The following is a 13,743-nucleotide window of genomic DNA, read 5'->3' as shown; positions in this document are numbered from 1 at the left end:
AAGCTTAATACTGGGCTGGGAAGCCTTTAATAGCATGGTTGATGTTAAGCTTCAACTTTCTTTCTTGCCCCACCCTTCAGTAACATATAAGTAGTATGGTTACCCAGCCAAGTCCAAGTAGGGAAAAAAGCATGGGTCAGTGCTTCCCTTAAACAGAAACTGGCACATAAGGCTTGGGGAGATTCAAAATGTAACAGAAGGTTTATTTACAAGTTGGTAAAATAAAGTAGGCAGGTAGGCAGGTATTTGAAACTGAAATAATAGGTTTTTGTACAGAATACTTCACTGGTGTGAGGTACAAAACACTTGATATGATTCTTAAGTTGCTGGCTTGTATTAGAGATGTTGGTATTATCAGACTTAAAGATGTTAAAGTGAGTTCTTTCAGGGATTGACACTGCTTTACAAATGCTCCACTTTTAACACAGACACAGCATGACTTCCCCTCCTCTCCAGACCTTAGGGTACTCCACTGAGTCAAACCATTTCAAGATACTGGACAGGTGTTATAGTTATGAGCTATAACCCTGTTCCTAGTGCTGAAGGAGAGACTCCTTTCTACCCACTTCCTTGGCCCACTATAATTCCCAGATTTCTTGAGTCTATGCAGAAGTTAGTAGTTTTAGTCCAAGGACTAAAAGTGCTTCAGGAACATACTGATTTCACTTTTAAGGGAACACCTTCCCTTTCCTTCCTCACTCAGAGGACTCTCTGGCTGACCCTCTCTGGTCAGAAACCAGACTCCAACCCTCTGCACTCATCAGTTTACTCCAACTGTCAGCCCCCTCAACATTCCATCCCCAACTGCCATTTCAGGCTAGCCGCAAAAGGAGCGGGGGGGACATGCCAGTCATCCTTTTTACTGTCCAGCAATCTCAGCATTTGAAGCTGAGTCTGTCACAGCAGGCATCAAATTTGGCACCCATTCTTGGTAAAGGGTCCAAATGGGCTTGGCAGGCATCAAATTTGGCACCTATTCTTGGCAACGGGGAATCTTCCATGGCAGCAGCCATGGCTTACTCGGGGCCAGCTATTCAAAGGGTAGGCAGGTGGCGCTCCTCTGCCTATCAGACTTATTGTTTGGCCCTTAATCCTGGGGAACCCTGCTAATGCTTTCTTTTCCTCTAGGTGCTGTGGCTCACTGTGACTGGTGGCAGATCCTCAGCGGTGGCCACAGCATGGGTTCTGGATGGCACACCAGGCTGCGAAGACATTGATCGGTCCCCAGCTTGACCTGAACCACTTGGCCACTAGTGAGTGGCAAGGCAGAAGAGGCCTCAGATGGCCTGGACTGCTGCTGCTCTTGTTCAAAGGGAGGAATTAGTCCTCTGCCTCACATCTCCGTCATGTACCTGGATGGTGCCGACCTTGGTCTGGTTAAGGGTAAGGCCCCGTTGCAGGCACAGACAGACTTGCAGGAGATAGGCAAGTGCTGGCCTGGCGTCCAGATGTGCTGGTCTGCAATGCTTCTGCATTGGGGTGGCAGGAAGCATTGGACCCTAAGGCAATAGTGTGGTCTAGACGAAAGGCCAACAGAGCCCTCTTCTAAGCTGTGGTGGATGGGTTGGGAATTTATTTGCCCCATCTGCGAATCAGGTCCGAATTTGCAAACCTCTACCAAGGGAATGGAATACACCTGTCAGTGAAAGGGTATCACTGGATGACCTACAACAAGGGTTTGGGTTGGCTTTAGGCCAACTGTGGGGCGCAAAGGCCTAAGCAGAGGCTTGGCCTTAGCGGTGACAGTTTAGAAGTTGGGGGAAAGCAGTGGGCCGGTGAGCACTCATGGCATATCCCCATTAGTAAGGAACTGGGATCTGCCAGGAGCAGCTGGCTGCTTCACGGCCCAGTGGCGGACAGATGCCCTGGTGAGAAACCCCTGGACAAACCAGACCTTCCCCCAGCTTTGCTGCCAGAGAGTGGAGCTTCAAGGGGGGGAACCATATTGCCTTGTCAGGCTGGGGCACAGCCATATGAGGGATGGCTCATACCCAGGGCAGAGGGTGGCTCACCCAGACAGGTCAGGACAGAGGTCCAAGAATGACCCCAGAGCCTGATCTGTACTGCTAGTCAGGCCCTTGCTGTGGTTGCAAGTTATGTTGTCATTATTCAATAAAACGGCCCTTTATATTCCAACTCTGGTGTCTGTATCTACATTCTGACTGGGGGAGGGCAATTGCTTTTCCCTGACTGAAATGCAGTCCTTTCAAAGTGAGCTCTATGGAGTAGGTGATCTTATGAACTGATCCAGCGTGCATTTCTCTGATCATATACATGGAAAGGTTATTCAGATCCAGAATGGATTAGGGGCCCTAATCTAGGTCTACTTCACGTCATCGCCTGGTATGTGAAACTGGTAAAAATGAACTTCTATTGCACTGAAAGCAGTTGTATGACACTAGCAAAACCAAGGTTTTTAGGAGAATTCTTACTATTCTCCTTAAACTAGTACCTCTGGGTCACCGGTGAAAAAGGATTAGAATTCTGATTATCTCACTATAAAATGCTACCTGATGGTCCCTTTTTTGGCGAGAGTGGGAGGATTCAAGATAAGCAATTAGTATTCATTACCCCAAATCAGTGACTTATGAAGGAATGGCAGAGCAAATACTCTTTTGGCTTCCTAATCTCTAATCTCATCACCATTCAAATGCTATTCTATCAATAGGTTAGCTAAAAGATCATGCAATGATATAAGGCAAACTGGGCTTTTTTACTTAAAAGTAGTCAAAGACTTGGATAGTAAGTTCCAGTAAGTTACATGGTTCTTGTCCACCTCTTTAGTTTCAGCCTTCAAAATTTCCCATCACTTTTGGAGTGGATATGGGCTAATAAACTGAAGCTTAATCACAACAAGACAAAAGTATTATTGTTGAACTGGAGGTCTAACCCAGGATGGGTCTAACTCATTCTGGATAGGATGGCACTCCACTTGGAGGAACAGGTCCATAGTCTGGAGGTGGTTTTGGATTCAGGCCTACTGCTGGGTAATTACATGGCAACTGTGTCCAAGAGTGCCTTTTAACAGCTTTGACTGGTTAGTACGCTGCAGTCTTTCCTGGACAGAAAACAAATCTGGCCACTGTGGTGCATGCCCTGGCCACATCCAGATTAGATTACTGCAATGTGCTCTGTGTGGGGTTGGCATTGAAAAGTGTTTGGAAACTTTAATTTGTGTAGAATGCTGCAGCCAAGATGTTGACTGGAGTGGGTCATAGGGAACATTTCATCCCAGTCTTGACCCATTTATACTGGCTCCCTACATGTTTCTGGGCCTCATTCATGGTGCTGGTGTTGACCTTTATGCCCAATATGGTTGGGTTTAGACCTGAAGGATTGCCTACTTCCTTATGAACCTACTCAACCACTATAGTCATCTTTAGAAGTCCTGCTTCTGCTTCCCCCACTTTCTGAGATTAGGTGGGTGGCAATTTGGAAGAGGGCCTTCTTAGTTGTGGCACCAATACTCTGGAACTGGCTTCCCAGAGAGACTGGTCTGTTCCCTTCTGTTGCCATCTTCTGCCAGCAAATGAAGACTTTTGTTTTGTTTTGTTTGACATTCCATCAGTGATCCCTCCTTCCTGCCCAATGTTTTATTTGTTGTTTTATGCCTTTTATGTATTTTAGTTTGGTTTTTAATTGTTTAATGATGTGTTTGGGGGGGTCATTTTAATGGTTTTAAAATGTTATATTATACATGTTTTAATTTGTGACCCTTGTGAGGGCAGAAAGACAGGATATACATTTTGTAAAATAAAAATAAAATAGTTTTTAAAAATTGATGTGCTTTATTATGTGTGTGTTCATAATTAGTGGCACTTTTAATTGAATTGCAGTTTTTTATAAAAATGATAATTGCTTTGAGCTTTTTTGGAAGAGTGGGATATAGACGTTTTAAATAAATAATGATCAAAACATTCTAAATGTTAGGATGGTGAGCATCATTGTACAAAGGGAGAGACATCCTCACGCTCATTCTAGCAGGAAGCAAATTTGCGGCTGAGTAGCAGGAGTTACCATGAAGGGAAACTAATTGATTTACCCTTTGAAATTCCAGTAACAGGAAACAGAGATCTCTTGATTCTGTGTTAGTGGATTCATTATTGTTCCAGAGACATAGCTTTAACAGAGCACTATTAGTGCACATTACTAACATTGTAATACTTTCTTTGAAAACAGTGGCCTTGAACGGGATTGTTAAAAACGGATATTCATTACCAAGAATGAAGGTAAATCAATAAAACAAAAAAAATTGCCTTTCTGTTTTTTTTTTAAGGAAGTCATTTACGCAGAAATGGTTTTAAAGCTTCTAAGAAATAATTTAAAAAATATTTTACTGAAGAAAGACAGGCAATTTATTCGTCATTTATTTATTTACTTCATTTATTTACCCCCAATGTGGACCAAAAGTGGCTCACATCATCCAACTGTTCTTCCATTTTCTAATGTATCTCTCCTAGTTCATTTTAAGCCAACAATCTCTGTCATCACCACAGGGCTACAAAGCAATTCAACAGCCCATTCAATGGCAAAGCATTTGAAGCTGCTCCTTTTGACACTCATGTTGTCTGGACTTGTAATCAGACTTTTGACTAGGCTGATTATTCAATATAATCACACAAATAATGTCCAATCTGACAAATACCTATACAGTAAGAAAAGGATTATGGAGTAATGTCCACTGACACTTTCTTAGCAGAGAGTTATTCAAACGCACGAATTGTCTATTTTCTTAGCCCATTTATTTCTCTTATTTTACCAACTGCAAACTTACACATACACATATTACACTCATTTGGGTTCATATCACACTTTCCTTAAAGTTCAGGGCAGATTACAAATCTATAGCAACTCATGATATTCAGCTTTTAGCGTGACATCTAAAACTGCTTGTATGCTATCTGTTTGTGAGTATCATCTTAAGTAAAAGCTAGCATACCTAAAAGTATGTAAGTAGGATCACACCCCTGAGTTAATTTCACTATTTGCAACAGAGGATTTACCCTACACGGTTTTATTTAATGTCTTATTTTAAAGCAGAAATTCTCTGACTTACTGTGTAGGCTTGGTCCTGAACCACTGGGTGCCCCTTTAGGGATAACAGGCATGAGGGCATGTTGAATTGCCATCTCCCACATCCGTGCCACATCTGGGCCACAACCACTTGTAAGAACACTGTTATTAGCTGGAAGGCTAGGCAGATTTTCAATATTTTCTCCAACATAGTAGACTATGTTTGCTGTGGTTATTTCAAAGCAATGTGGATTAGCTCCTTCTGGCAATAAACTCAGGTCTTTTGCAGGTTCCAGGGATAAAATTTCAGACAGTGGAATTTCCTGGGAAGAATTATTATTATTACTAATTTCTACAACACTTTTTCATATGGTGCTTTTTATTATCCTTACTTGCATATGGAAAACAAGATTGTGCTGTGTCACCAGACAGGCACAAAGTTTGCACTGACTCCATTAAGACTTATCCTATAGCTGCAAAGTTGCAACAAATGGGAATGCTATTTCTTAGATCTCAAATGTATTACCAAACCTTACTGTACAAGACTGATCCTTTTCAGCTTCCTCAAGTACCCAATGAAGATTCCATGCTTTCCTCCTTTGTATAGGATACCTCGGTTTGTGTGAATAGTAAGTGCATTCACATATTATGAGGATCTGAGATTAAACTGAGATCACAGTTTGTTGCCATACTTGCATACTCTCCTTGCTACTCATTTCACATGCAGAGCTTGATTCAAAACATCCTAGTTTGTCCATTTCCAGTATGCCATGGCATCCAAATGCAGGTACTTTAGCAAATTGAAGTTTGCTTAGCTCCACAAATGGAAGTTCAATTAATCTCAGTATAGAATCCCAGTTTATAGGGGGTAAACAAAGTCTACCTTGCTCAGGCATCCTCATTCAGACACAGGGATGAATTAATGAGGAAATTTTAAATCAAACGCCATGGGAGAAACGAGAGATGTGTGCAAGCATGCAACAGACCGCTTTAAGTTAAATCTGTTTGAAACAACGTAAAAACTTACATAATATAAAAACAGTAGTTGTGCTGGGTCAGAAGAATGGCCTATCTTGTTCAGTATCCTGTTTCATATAGTGGCCAACTAGATGCCTTGAGAAGGTCAATGAACTGCACATAAAGACCAAAGTCTCCCCTTATTGGTGCCCCCCCACAAGCAGTCAAAGGTGCTCCTTTAGACACCCATTTGCCTGGGCTTGTATTATCCTCTGATACCCAGAAGATTTCTACCTTTGATCATGGATATTCCATTTAATTCCATTTATTTACTGTAGCTAATAGGTATTGATTGACCTTTCCTCCATGAACTTGCCTAATCCCTTTTAAAACCACTAAATTATCTGAGTTTTATTAATCTACCACTTTCCTAACAAGCACTCTGGCAAAGTCCCTAATGTCCATTTAGAATACACTGTTGTTAGAATGATGTAGTCATCAGAGAATGAGTTAGAACTGAACTACAGAGAGCCCTTCTGCATATCCAGCCTGGCTGATCTCATTGGAGCTGTACAGCAGGCTGTTCTGATAACCATTACATTCTAGGTTAGGGAACTCGCAGTGGGTTGACACCTTCAGAGCAGGTGATCCTGTTCTTGGGCCATCCTGATATGCCATTTCTACATAGAGGTGGAGAACCAAGTGAAAGGGGGGAAATCCTGGAAGATGTCCATTGGCTACCAATAAATACGGGAACAGAGAGACAACCCACAACCACTAATTGGAGTGCAAGAGCCAATGTACCTACTGAATATAAATGATGATATAGAACTAGTTATTCCATTAAGAAGTGGCCTAACGATGGGAGGATGACAGCAGCCTCTGTAGGAATCTTGCGATAGATGAAAAAATACTTGCATAGCCCTTTTGATAAGGTATTAGGTCCTTGGAGCTCTCTCTTTTTATTGAGCCATTTCTCAAAGGAGCTGAGGCAAGGTTCATGATTCTTGCCACTTCCCCATGTTACAACAACCCTGTGTAGTAGGATATGTGGAAAGGGAGTGACTGGCTCAAGATCATGCTAGCTTCATGCTAGAGTAAGGATCTGAACCTGAATCTGCTCAAACTTTAACCAATACTATAATTACTCCACCTATTACCTATACTTTCCTGGTTTAATGGACATACTATATTTTTCTCCTTAGAAACTCCAATGAAATCAATGAGAGGTGGTTCAGGCTTAAAGAGAGTCATGACAGTTGTCCTAAATGAGAGCTGAAGCCCTTTTTAACATTATTATTCTTCCTGGTACATAAATGATAAATACCAGTACAAAAATATACTTAAATATGAAGGACCACAATATACTGATATAATCATAGCCGTCTTCTGTAAGGTGTGTGTTATGTGCCATCAAGTCTCTTCTGACCTACGGCAACCCTATGAATGCAAGACCTCCAAAACATCCTATAGTTAACAGTCATGCTCAGATCCTGCAAACTGGAGGATGTGGCTTCTTTTATTGAGTCAAGCCATTTCGTTTTAGGTCTTCTTCTTTTCCTACTGCCTTCCACTTTCCCCAGTATTATTGACTTTTCCAGAGAGTCTTGTCTTGTCATGATGTGACCAAAGTATGATAGCCTCAGTTTTGTCATTTTAGTTTCTAGGGAGAATTCAGTCTTGATTTGATCAAGAACCAACTTATTTGGCTTTTTGGCCATCCATTGTATCCATAAAATTTCTGTAATACAGCATTAGAAACCTGAAGCCATCTTTACCTTGTGGTATTTGCTTCCAGTGTCATTTTGAAACAGTGTAATACATTTGCTGTCTAATCGCCAGTAATGTCTCTTCCTCTGTATTGAAATAAAAACATTTAACAATTCAGTAAAATGTTAGTAAAAAACATAGTAATGATTAAATAAAATGTGAGATAAAGTAACATAATAAGGATTGAGATGAGGTACAATGGAGACGATTAATTTCATATTTAATACAGAGCATTCTTTCAAAATCATCTAAATGTGACACTTTTCAAACTTAATTTGAAAATATCCAATTCTTTTATCAAAGTCTATATTTTCTAGTGGTAAGAATATTAAGCAAGGTATCTTCTGCTTTGAGCCGAAATATCTATATGATACACCTTAGCTTTTGATAAAGTTTTACTAGATGTTACTACTAACAACAATTTACATCAACTGACAACATCTCAGACTCAGTCTGACACATACCCCCTTGATTCATCATTAGGATTATACAAATAGATCTTTGCTAGCCAGTAACCGAGGGTGTGCTATGGCAGTGTAAGAAAATGGGCAATTATCTTTCAGCTTCAGTTAAGGGAAAGGAAGCTTGGGAGTAAACACAGAGAATGTGTTAGGATCTCCTCTCTATCTAAACATATCAGTATGCATTCAGTTTAAGGAACTTTAACAGAGCTGACAAAGAAAGCAGGAAATAAACACCTCTACTCAATAAAGGTGAGGTCACCATCCCACCCTGATGGTATCTGAAAGCGTGGATCTCCAGTTAGGTGGAATGAATAAGAGGAATAGTGTGCTTAAGTCCAAATCCTTCTTCAGTTTACACACCTTGCTCATCTACACTGTGAGAACCCTTTAACATCTTTTCTGACATTACTTCAGCAATGTTGGAGGTACCATGGTCAGTGACTCTCCATAGTGCTCCAGCAATCTTGAAAGATTCAGGACATGTGGAAAGAAGTCTTTCTAATATAATTTTACTTGGGAACTGTGGAAATGCTGTCATGGGGAGAAGCCACACTATAGACTCCCTCTATATGGCCTAAATCTTCCAAGGTGCTGTGATACTAAGGCCATCATGCTAAAGGGGCATTTGAGTCAGAACTGCTATGATGCAGATCATCTGGTGGTGGAGAGAGCCCTCAAGTCAGAGTTGACTTATGGCAACCCCAGTGCAGTTTTCATGGCAAGAGACTAACAGAATTGATTTGCCATTGCCTGCCTCTGCAACCGTGGTCTTCATTAGAGGTCTCCCATCCAATTACTAACCAAGGCTGACCCTGCTTAGCTTCTGAGATCTGACGAGATCATGCTCATCCGGGCTTTCCAGGTCAGGGTGCAGATCATCTAAACTGTGTTAATTCTGAACCCTCATATAGCAGTACTTATTGTATTAGAACTATACTTGAATCCTTGGTTTCTGGTTGCATTTGGTTCTCTCTCCAAGCAACTTGTTTTTGTGTTTTCCATTGGAGTTTAATCTGCAAACAAAATCCTGTTTCCTCACATGGGCTGTTTTCTGTATGGGATTGAGAGGCTACAATATGTACACAGTAGAGACATTTCCAGGACCATTTTAATGTACAGCATACTCCATGGTGTTGTAAGGCAAGGAAACAATTGTGGACTCAGATTTGCTTCTATACAGCCTCCTGTGAAGGTCCAGCAAAGAAAGTGGCCTGTTTCGTCTCTCCTACTTATGTGTGTATCACATTATTGTCTTGTAATATTGACTTTTAGCATGTTGAAATTTCTTTTTATCTATTAAAAACAGCCAGTGAGAAGAAAGGGTTAGGAGCCTGGGGGAGATCCTGGATGCCTCCCTGACAATGGAGGCACAGGTCGCCGTGGTTGCCTGGTCTTCATTTTTTCACCTACGACAGACTAGGCAGCTTGTCCCTTACCTTTTAACCCGTGACTAACTACAGTGATCTAGGCAATGGTCACCTCTAGATTGGATTACTGTAACTCGCTCTATGCAGGGTTTCCCTTGAGTCTAGTCTGGAGGTTACAGCTGGTTTAAAATGCAGCTTCGCATGTTATTGCGGGAGTCCCAAATGGGGCACATATAACACCTATATTGCAGCAGCTGCACTGGCTGCCAGTGAAATACCGGATCAGGTTCAAGGTTTTGGTATTAACCTATAAAGCCCTATGCGGACTGGGACCACCATATCTGCAGGACCGCCTCTCCCTATATATACCCGGAAGATGCTTCAATTGGCAGAAAAACAACTATTGGTGGTCCCTGGCCCTAGGGAGGCTCACCTGGCCTCAACCAGAGCCAGGGAGTTTTTGATCCTGGCTCCGACCTTGTGGAACTCTTTGTTTATTGAAACTAGGGACTGACAGGATTTGGTATCCTTCCTCTGGGCATGTAAGACAGAGATGTTCTGCCAGGCATATGGTTGAGGTTGGGCCAGGCCTCCACTGGCTGTGTAGGAGGAAGAGATGATTGAGACAAACCTCTCTATTAGATCTGTTCACTGTGTGTGTTTTTTAAATTAGCTAAGCAATAACTGCTGCCACTGGGGGAAACTACTATTACAATTCTGTATCAAACTGGATTATTTTGATAATGTTTTTATGTGTTTTATGGACTTGTATTTAATTATGTATTGTGTTTTTTAATGATGTGCTCCATCTGAGCCTGCTTGCATGGATGGCGGAATAGAAGCCTAATAATAATAATAATAATAATAATAATAATAATAATAATAATAATAATAATAGTGTTTCATAACATCTCTGATAATACTAAGAAGAAGTAAGCTGTGACTCACAAAAGTTCACACCCTACCACAAATTTTGTTAATCTAATAGGTGCTATTGGACTCTTGCTCTTTTCTTCTGATAATACTGACACACATTTATTTTCCTAGAACTGGATCATATGTTGTGGTGTGCCAAGGGTAAATCTGATCCTCTGGATTCATTTGGGCTCTAATCTGGTCCCAACAAAGACAGCAACTAGTTGCACATAGTTCAAGCTGATGACATTTCAGTGTAAAAGTCTGAGGTAGAAAGCATGAATAAAAAATAATAAAGGGATGAAGAAAAACAAAAGGATTCTATGCTTTTAGGAAACTCACAATTGGAAGTTAGGAGTATCCTTTGGTATTCTTTGAATACTCAGAGTATTCTTTGGTGGCTATAACCTCTCTTTTTCTGGGGCCCTTGGGCCCTTGGTACTCATGGAGAATTCTCTGACAGTCAAAAAATTGGAGAATGCCACTTGCACAGAGCTTCCACTACACCAGAGAGAGCTGATGCAAAGGGACATCCAGTGGATGATTATCATCAAAGTGCAGAGATTTCTTTGCACAATGTCTTTCTTACCAGAGTGTCTTTACTTGTATAGTGAACCATCCATCCTTCCTTCATGACTGTGCTACTTCTCCTTTTCGTGTGCTTGACTGACTGCACCACTCTCATTAATGGAATATTGTTGCTCGTTGAAGGGCTTTTTACACACAAACAAAAAGTACATTAGATGATTTTAATAAAAATACAAATAAGTCCTTCCAAAGCATGACAAACCAATTCACTATACTCATATACTGCTTGTACAGTTTACTGTTGGTACTCCTATATTGCTATATAGCAAGCAGAACAGATGATACAATCCTGTCAGAGTTATGAGAATTTCTCAAAGAAAAACTGTGAGAGGCAAAATCAGTAAGACACATATCAGGCCTATAACTTTTAGCAAACAGTGATAACACACTGAATCTAAGACTTGATGAAATCTTATGGTGGAAGCACAAAGAACACCACACAAGAAGCCTCTTGCGGGATTACATCCAAGATCAAGCTAGTATAACATCTTGTTTCCAACTGTGGCAACCAGATGCTTCTCAGAGGTTTATAAACAGGAAATGAAGCCCAAAGCCCTCCTCTGTTGTTTGTCCTCAGCATCTTGGAACAAGATGTTGAGAACTGATGTCTTTGAACATGGAAGTTCCATTTAGATAGTATGGCCATTGAACAACGTGAGTTTGAGTACTGCTCTGGCATTATGCCTTCAGGAATGTGTTGTGCAGATGTTAAAATGTTAGTTCTGTTCTGGCAAATCTGCATTTCTGCACTGCAGTTATATTTTATTATTTCTGAGATCCAGAAATAACAAGAGACACTAATAATCAATCCTAAACAGATTTGCACAATTCTAAGTTCACAGAATTCAATTGACTTAGAAGAGTTAACACTATTTAAAAACTGTAAAAACTGGGTTGGATCCAGCACAGAATTTCTACTTTCACTTCCAATTACATAGACACAGCCAACACAGAATAGTTGTTAGTCTATGACGTGGGGATTCAGCATTTTGGACTAGGACCCAGGTTTAAATCCCCACACTGCCATGAAGTTCACTAGATGACCTTGGGCTACTCAAACTCTCTCAGGATCACCTGGGTACAATTGAGCATCACAAAGTCTGTTGTGTAGAGATAACAGAGAAGAGAAAAACGTATAAGCCACTCGGAACATGTTAGGGGAAGGGAAAGACAAAAATGTAGATGAGTTTCTTCCAGCTTGTTACTGGCAGCCATAGCACTGCAGGCAACGTATTTTTCCACTATGACAAAATTCACCTGATCATTCTGTTACTTTCATCAGGATCAGGATCAGCATCTTGCATTTCTCCATTATCGCTTTGGTTCATGATTGCCATTTCAGCATCCTGGGTCATAGACTCCTCCATTTCATCTAACAGTCCACTGTTTCTCTCACTGTCATTGTCATCACTTCCTTCTTCCATGACCACATCAGACTCAGCACCAGGACTAAGCAAATCTGGAACGTATTAAGAAACAGATCTGAAGTACACTCTGGCATTAGGCTCAGTTCTACCACTGACTATTGTATCTGTAGGCCAAACCTAGCTAAAAAGTAAGCTCTTTGTTCTAACATACTTGTGATGTCTGTGCCCCACCCATGCCACTACTTAATGCTGACCTGTTGTTCCGAACCAATGTTTCATGCTATAACTTGATGTCATATTGCCGATGCCATAACTGTTTGCTTTCACAGGCTTTGAAGCTGCAGGTGCCTTATCTAATGGACTGTAGAAACTTTCAGTGCTTCTGACCTTGTATATTGCTCACTCCCATGCACTGCTATGTCTCAACTTTGATCTCTTGTTTTCACAGTGTCTTGACTTGATAGTACAAATATGTGAGATGGTCTCAGGACGAGTTCGTGCCCAAAGTCCTGTTTTACTGTTGGGAGGGGGAAAGAGTAAACGTGTGTGTTAAGAGGAAGGGTTTTCCCACGTTACCATTCCTGTCAATCTTGTTCTTACTGCTTAGATGCTTACCTTGCTTCTGAGTAATTCTATGGACATATCTGTGGAAATGATCTGATTTCTGAATAAAGCCATTTAACCAAGAGCCTGGATTTCTTGCTGCAATGGTACAGGGATCTATCTGCCATAGCCTGCCATCCATAGCCTGACATTACTTTTGAAAAATATATTCAAACGTTTAAAAACATATACTATCCTGAGTTATTCCAGTTTAAGCCTATTGAAATCAATTGACTTAGACTAGAATAACTTGGTATAGGACTGCACTGTTGATTGTAGGATCAAACCCACCAGAGATTTTTTTTTAAAAAAAACCTGCTTCAATTCCGCTAACATGGTTACATCTACAAGTGTTAGGACCAAGATATGGCAGTGCTTATTTCTTTTTCTTCATATATGCGTCCATCTTTCCCACATGGATCCCCTACTCCTGGTTTATCAGTGTAATAAAGGAAATGACTTAATTATTTTAAAAAAGAACCTGCTTTTATTTTACACCAACTGTAAAACAGGTTCCTTAATTTTAGATTCTATGTACTAGTGGGGAGATATAGTTTATTTCTTAGCACACTGGAAAACATCCGTGTTTTACAAACAGAAAACAGTATAGCCATATTACTACAGAATGGAACAAAATAGATTGACGTGAATAAAGAAGCGGATATAATAAAGCTTTCTTTCTTTAAAGAGGCAGACATT

General features: G+C 40.7%; 1 protein-coding gene across 1 annotated transcript in view; it reads right to left on the bottom strand.

Annotated features, from left to right (window-relative positions):
- PRKD1 (protein kinase D1) overlaps nt 1–13,743 on the bottom strand; it is a 153,003-nt gene that overhangs the window by 17,149 nt on the left and 122,111 nt on the right. Inside the window, exons 8-11 of the mRNA XM_054971371.1 lie at nt 12,332–12,533; nt 11,076–11,199; nt 7,749–7,826; nt 5,057–5,336 (exon numbers count right to left, since the gene is read on the bottom strand). Of these exons, the coding sequence (XP_054827346.1) occupies nt 5,057–5,336; nt 7,749–7,826; nt 11,076–11,199; nt 12,332–12,533 (684 nt within the window). The remainder of the gene's footprint in view (nt 1–5,056; nt 5,337–7,748; nt 7,827–11,075; nt 11,200–12,331; nt 12,534–13,743) is intronic.

Source organism: Eublepharis macularius, chromosome 2, assembly GCF_028583425.1.
Source record: "Eublepharis macularius isolate TG4126 chromosome 2, MPM_Emac_v1.0, whole genome shotgun sequence".
Classification (NCBI taxonomy): Eukaryota; Metazoa; Chordata; class Lepidosauria; order Squamata; family Eublepharidae; genus Eublepharis; species Eublepharis macularius.
Note: the sequence above shows the minus strand (reverse complement) of the source record. Positions and strands in the feature narration are given on the sequence as shown.